The sequence below is a fragment of the Malus domestica genome, chromosome 12, assembly GCF_042453785.1.
Source record: "Malus domestica chromosome 12, GDT2T_hap1".
Taxonomy (NCBI): Eukaryota; Viridiplantae; Streptophyta; class Magnoliopsida; order Rosales; family Rosaceae; genus Malus; species Malus domestica.
In genome coordinates, this window is record NC_091672.1 from 22,270,268 (window position 1) to 22,276,267 (window position 6,000).

A 6,000-nucleotide genomic window follows, 5' to 3' on the forward strand; every position below is an offset into this window, starting at 1 on the left:
TTAATTGTGCCTGCTGTGTTAGTGGTCGTTGCTGGACCGGCAAGAAAAAGTCTACTACGCATAACACCATGCCTACATTTTTGCAGCAAGGACCAAATCAAGTAGAACTGTTTGGGTATTTATCCTAAACCTAATTATTCTAATTTAAATGGAGTCTACTCTAACAGATACGAATTCGTATTATGTTATCAAATTTGATTTTTCTAATTTTTGATTTTGAGGTTTTGCAGGAAGTGCTAATATACTGATTTTGTGGAATTTTTGTTCTTTGCAAGGTTTTTCTGGCTGATGTAATACTTTTGCCATCACTCTCCAGGTATGATTATGTTTATGTTTTTTCTATTTCCAAATTATGTATTGTGAATATTTAAGGTATTTAAACTTAAATTGGTATTACTTGAACTGGAAAAAGGTTTTCTTAAACGAAAAACAATATGACATGAAGCTTGATGATCTAATTGCGCATTGAGTTTTTTGGGTGAGGGATTTCGGGTTTTCCACCAAGTCTCTTATTTTAGTTTTTGAGTTGCATGTAATACTTTATGGTCAATGAATATCGGTATGTGTGTGTGTGTGTGTGTGTGTGTGTGTATATAATATATATATATATATATATATATATGTATGTATGTATGTATGTTTAAAACTTAGAACCTATCAGACTGTTCCTATTGATTTCCCCTGCCTCTCTTCTCTAAAGAAAAAAAGTGTGTTAAACAAAAAGCTAAGCATTTCAATGCTTTTTTTTATTATTGTATCCTAATATCACCAGTACCACTACTTCCCTTTAAGCCCCTTCAGTTGTCATTGAATTGCAAACCGTTTTGAGATTTATCTCCAAATCCTGCCAGTAGCTTAATTGCTTGGATTACTCAGAAACCCCTTATGTGATGAACCATATGAAAAGAATCGGTTTAAATCAAATAATTGTGAGATAAACTTCTCAAATATTGACTCTTTATCAATTGGTATTTTCTATGGGTGGCATGATGCGACAATCACATCAGAGTTCCATCGTGCTTGAGGTGGGCTACTCATAGAGCCATGTTCGCTGTATTATATTCAAGATTTGATTTTCTAATGCATTTGCTATACACATTAACCACAAAATTTATTTAAAAATCTTTATTGTTGATTTTTGCATTATTTGTTGGGACATATCCATTCCCCTCTGTGCTTATAATTTTTAATGCAAGGAAAACAAGCAAGTTGGGAAATAGTTTTGAGTTCCTTAAAAAAATTAAGATTACTGATTTATTTCCCTTATTTCATTGTCAATGCAGCTACGTAAAATCTACCTAACTAATGGAGAGGACCTAGCGGTTGGCTGTGGTAAAGTTTTGGTTAGTAAGTTCCTACTGCGACTCATGTGAATCTGTTGCAAAGTGGTTTTAGTGTGTGAATTTCACCTTTCAAGCATTATCTAAATTGCTTGAGTGCTTGAGTGCTCCAATGTTTGAATTTGATCTTTCAAATTGTATCTGCATTGCAGTCCATTAGGGAAATATTTATTAAAATGTAATGGATGCCTTTGGTTAATAATGCATATCAAAGACCTTTGAATCTATTGATTCAGATGTTTGAACAATAATGCATATCAAGACCTTTGAATCTATTGATTCAGATTTTTTAAAACAGTTGAAGCTCACTATGTTGTTTTTACAGTTTGATTAGCAATTGTTAATTAGAGTTGCCTAATTTTTTTTACAGAGTTTAGGGCCATTTAACAAAAAAAAGTATTGGGTGATATGTAAGAGTCTAGAAACAAACCTTTTAGAGAAGTTGAAATCAGTTGGAGTAAATTAATAAAATTTGACTATTCTGGCCAACATGTTTTTTTTACTATTGACAACTTCTCAACCATATTTACTGATTGCAAGAATTGGTTGCATTTGGAACCTGCAGCATCGCGCGGGCAATTTTTGCTAGTATTTTACTAATTGATTATTAAAATCAGGCCCGACCCATGCCTAATGCAGGCAGGGCAACTGTCCAGGGCCCAAAAAAATTCAGGGCACCAAAATTATTAGGGTGGTATATTTATATATGTTTTTATAAGAGTATAAATTTATAAAATTTGGTTTAATGACAAAGAAATTTAATCAGAAGTGGTGGTCTTGTCATTTGATAATAATGAAGAGGTCTTGGATTCAAAACACTACATGTGCATATTTATTTTTAATTTTTTACAGATTTCTTTTCATAAGAGTATAAATTTATCAAAGTTGGTTAAATGATCAAGAAGTTTAATTAGAAGCAATGGTTTTTGTTGTTTAAAATTAACAATGACACGCCCCGATCGTGGGCCGCTTTCAGGTTAGACTTAATCACCTGAATATTTTGAGTAGTCTCATCCACAATCTCTGGGCCTTCTAACACTCTTTCGCCATTGTGCCCGGGGTGTGACAAACAAGATTTCCTAAGTTCGAAATGCTATATGCATGTTTATTCTTTTCAATTTTTATGAATATTTGTTTGGATAATTTATTTTTAGTTACTAGCTATTAGCTATGTGGGTTGCTATTTTTAAATATTCGTTTGAATTCAAGTCTAATCTTCTATAAAGAGTAATACGTAGAGCAAATTTGCAAATCATATGACGTGTCATCAAAATGTTTAATTTAGTGCCAATTCATTAATTATACATATTAATTAAAGACTCAAAAACATCATTATCTTTTTAGTCTCATATTGACAAGGTTTAGTAAAAAGGAAAAAACACCTCACGATTTATACAAAAACACTTTAAAAGTTCAGATGGAAAACAAAACTCATTGTCTATCTACATGTAAGCTCGGAGTTTTTTTGTTTCCTTCTCTGGATACAAAATAAATTAGTCTTTCTGTGTTTATTATTGAGTTTGAATTGCTTTTCTAAGTATAATTTTATCGATGTCTTACATGTGAAAATAAATAATTTTTTTATATGAAGTTAGGGCACATTTTTTGGCGTCACGCCGGCCTCAAAATTCTCTGGACCAACCCTATTGAGTGTAACACAAGGTATAACTGCGAGGCAAACGATGACTGCCACGGTATCGTCTGTCTACTTGTATGCTCGGAATTTTTTGGTTTCCTTCTCTCGATTCAAAATTAATTAGTCTTTCTGTGTTTCTAAATTATTGAGTTTGAACTGTTTTTCTAAGTATAAATTTATCGATGTCTTACGCGTGAAATAAATAATTTTCTTATATGAAGTTAGGGCACATTTTTTGGCATTGCCCCGGGCCTCAAAAATCTCTGGATCGGCCCTGATTAAAATGCATTCTCTTGATTTATGTTTATTTATTAAAACTATTCATAATAGTTACCTAAACTATTATACTAATTTAACTACACTTTTAAAGATGTCAAATTTAAAATTGACATTTTCTTTGGAGATGCTCTAAGAATCGTCGTCGAATCCTTATGAAAATGCTCTAAGAATCGTGTAGGTCAATTAACTCCGCCTATGTCTTACATGGCCGGTCCCAAGCCCGGATAAAGGAGGAGGGGGAGGGCGTCAGGTAGTCGACAGCCGGCACTCCATGATCACGTTGAATCCTTATGAAAATGCTCTAAGAATCGTGTAGGTCAATTAGTTAAAAATATAGGATGAAGTGCCGATTTAGTTCCTGAACTATCATTTCAGTGATAATTAGGTCCCTGAATTATTTTTTTAGTAAAATAAGTCCCTAAATTCATTAAAAAAAATACTAATTTCATCCTTACTATTATGTCCAAAGCTATTTTATCTAATTTTTTGTCAACTTATAGAGTGTAATATCGTTATTTTCTCGCCTCCAATTTTTCATCAACTTAAGCCCTTAACATTTCATATAGGTTGCGAATCTAACGTCTAATTTACCCTCTAATGTTAACTCCATACACTATTTCTTTATGAAAAACTATCAATCTACCCTCCAATGTGTATCACATGCAAGTAACGAGACTTAACTTGACGGAAAATTTAATGTAGTAGCTTCAAATATAATATTAGGGATGTAATTTGACAGATTTTTACAATTCAAGGACTGATTTTTTTTCAAAACAAAATTATTTAAAAACCTAATTTTCACTAAGATGATAATTCAATGACTAAATTGGCAGTTCATCCAAAAAAATATAATTTTTGTATTTGATGTCTCGGGTTGGATTTCGCCCTCTTCTACTATCACTTATATTAAATAAAAAGTTGCAACTAATTGTTACTATGAGACCTAATTGAAACAATGAAATTATGGAGAATAAATTAAAATCCAAGTCAAACTACGAGACCTGATTAAACCAATGAAAATTATTGTTCCTCCAAATAAAATTGTCGGACGCACATGCCGCTCGTGACATTTTCGTCAAAAAAGTTAATAATGAAATTACAAACAAAGATCCAGTTGTTAAAAATTAAATCCCCAACCAAAAATGTCGAAACCTTAACATTTGTGGCAATACGACATCTAATTGTTCCAATGCACAAAGACGTAAATCCAGAATCGAGTGCAATGGAAGTTGTACACTACCCTAACCAACTGAACTTGACGGCACATATTTCCTTAGTTACAAGAGGCGAAAGGCTGGCTAGGCTACGTGTCATGTTTCTGCAAGGCTTCGCTTGCAACGGCTATTAGCACTTCTATACTTTTCCCGCGCAGTCTCCGTATATAAATATATCTCTCTCTGCACCCACCGTAAACCACCAGACTCCCAAAACCTCTCGGAGACCCCTTCCTCTCAAATTCCTAAAACCCAAAAGAATCAACCTCTCAACGTTTGGAATTCGAAACCCTAAAGCCCCAACTCGCAAGAATCCGATCGAATTATCCAAAAACCATGACCAAGATCAACGCCCTCCATCGATTTCTTCTCCCCTGCTTCTCCCCTACCTCCGCGAAATCCACCCGCTCCGCCACCGCCGCCCCCAAGAAACGCCTCAGCACCTCCTTGCGCAACGACCTGGACGACATCAACGCCGCCGCCGCCAAAGCCCTAGATCCCCAGGACCAAGATTCCCAATCTTCCACCTCGCCCACCCCCCAAAACGAAGTCGTCTCGGTGGTTCTGCCCCAGCAGCCCCGCCCCTCGAAATCCATGGTCATCGGCACAATCTTCGGCCACCGCCGCGGGCACGTGTGGTTGTGCATCCAGCACGACCGCCGCTCCACCAAACCCACCCTCCTCCTCGAGCTCTCGGTCTCGACCCACCAGCTCGTCAACGAGATGCAATTGGGGCTCGTCCGCGTGACACTCGAGTGCAACGAGTCGGACCGGCCCCAGCTCATTGATTGCTCGCTCCTGACCGTTCCCATTTGGACCGTTCACATCAACGGCCGCAAATTCGGGTTCGCGGCGAGAAGAAAAGCGAGCGAGAAGGTGAAATTGATGCTGAAGCTGATGCAGTCGATGACGGTCGGAGCCGGGGTAATGCCGGCTGGGTTCGCGCTTGGGTCGGAGGCGGAGTCGCATCAGGAGGTGATGTACATGAGGGCGAATTACGATCACGTGGTGGGAAGCGCTGACTCGGAGTCGTTTCATCTGATTAACCCGGATCAGTGTCCGAGTCAAGAACTCAGTGTCTTCCTGCTCCGGTCCAGGCACTCTTGAATCTGTGAGCAAAGACTCAAAGAACACAGTTGTATTTAACTCCGTGAGCAAAGATTCAAATACCACAGTTTTCTTTCTTTTGAAATTTGAATCAACTGCTGAAGTGGGAACTTGAAAACTAGGTGTTTTCTTTAGAGGGGGATAATAATTATGTTTTTGTGCAGATTGATTAGTTTTTGTTTAGGGCTAGCTTAGCCGAATCCGACAGTATCAACTGTACAATGTGTATCATCTCAGAGGTGATCAACAGATTAATCGTGATGAATTTCAGATCATTTCTCAGATTCTGGAACAAAAGAATTAAAGTTGGGAATATTAGATTAAATTGATACCGCGGCAAAAAAATGTAGCAATAATATTTTGATGCCAGAATTGAGTGTATAATATGTTGTTTTGAAGAGAATTGCAAGCAGAACAAGCCCAT

At 36.7% G+C, this 6,000-nt stretch overlaps 1 protein-coding gene across 1 annotated transcript; it reads left to right on the forward strand.

The window, feature by feature from the left end:
* The first annotated feature begins 4,760 nt into the window (after positions 1-4,760).
* LOC103413837 (protein MIZU-KUSSEI 1-like) lies at positions 4,761-5,576 on the forward strand. The gene has a single exon (XM_008352278.4). It carries the CDS (start codon positions 4,806-4,808, stop codon positions 5,574-5,576), a length of 771 nt encoding a protein of 256 aa, XP_008350500.1. The 5' UTR covers positions 4,761-4,805.
* The last annotated feature ends 424 nt before the right edge of the window (positions 5,577-6,000 follow it).

Coding starts and splice junctions, on each gene's coding strand:
- LOC103413837 (XM_008352278.4), top strand. CDS start 4,806: ATGACCAAGATCAACGCCCTCCATCGATTTCTTCTCCCCTGCTTCTCC.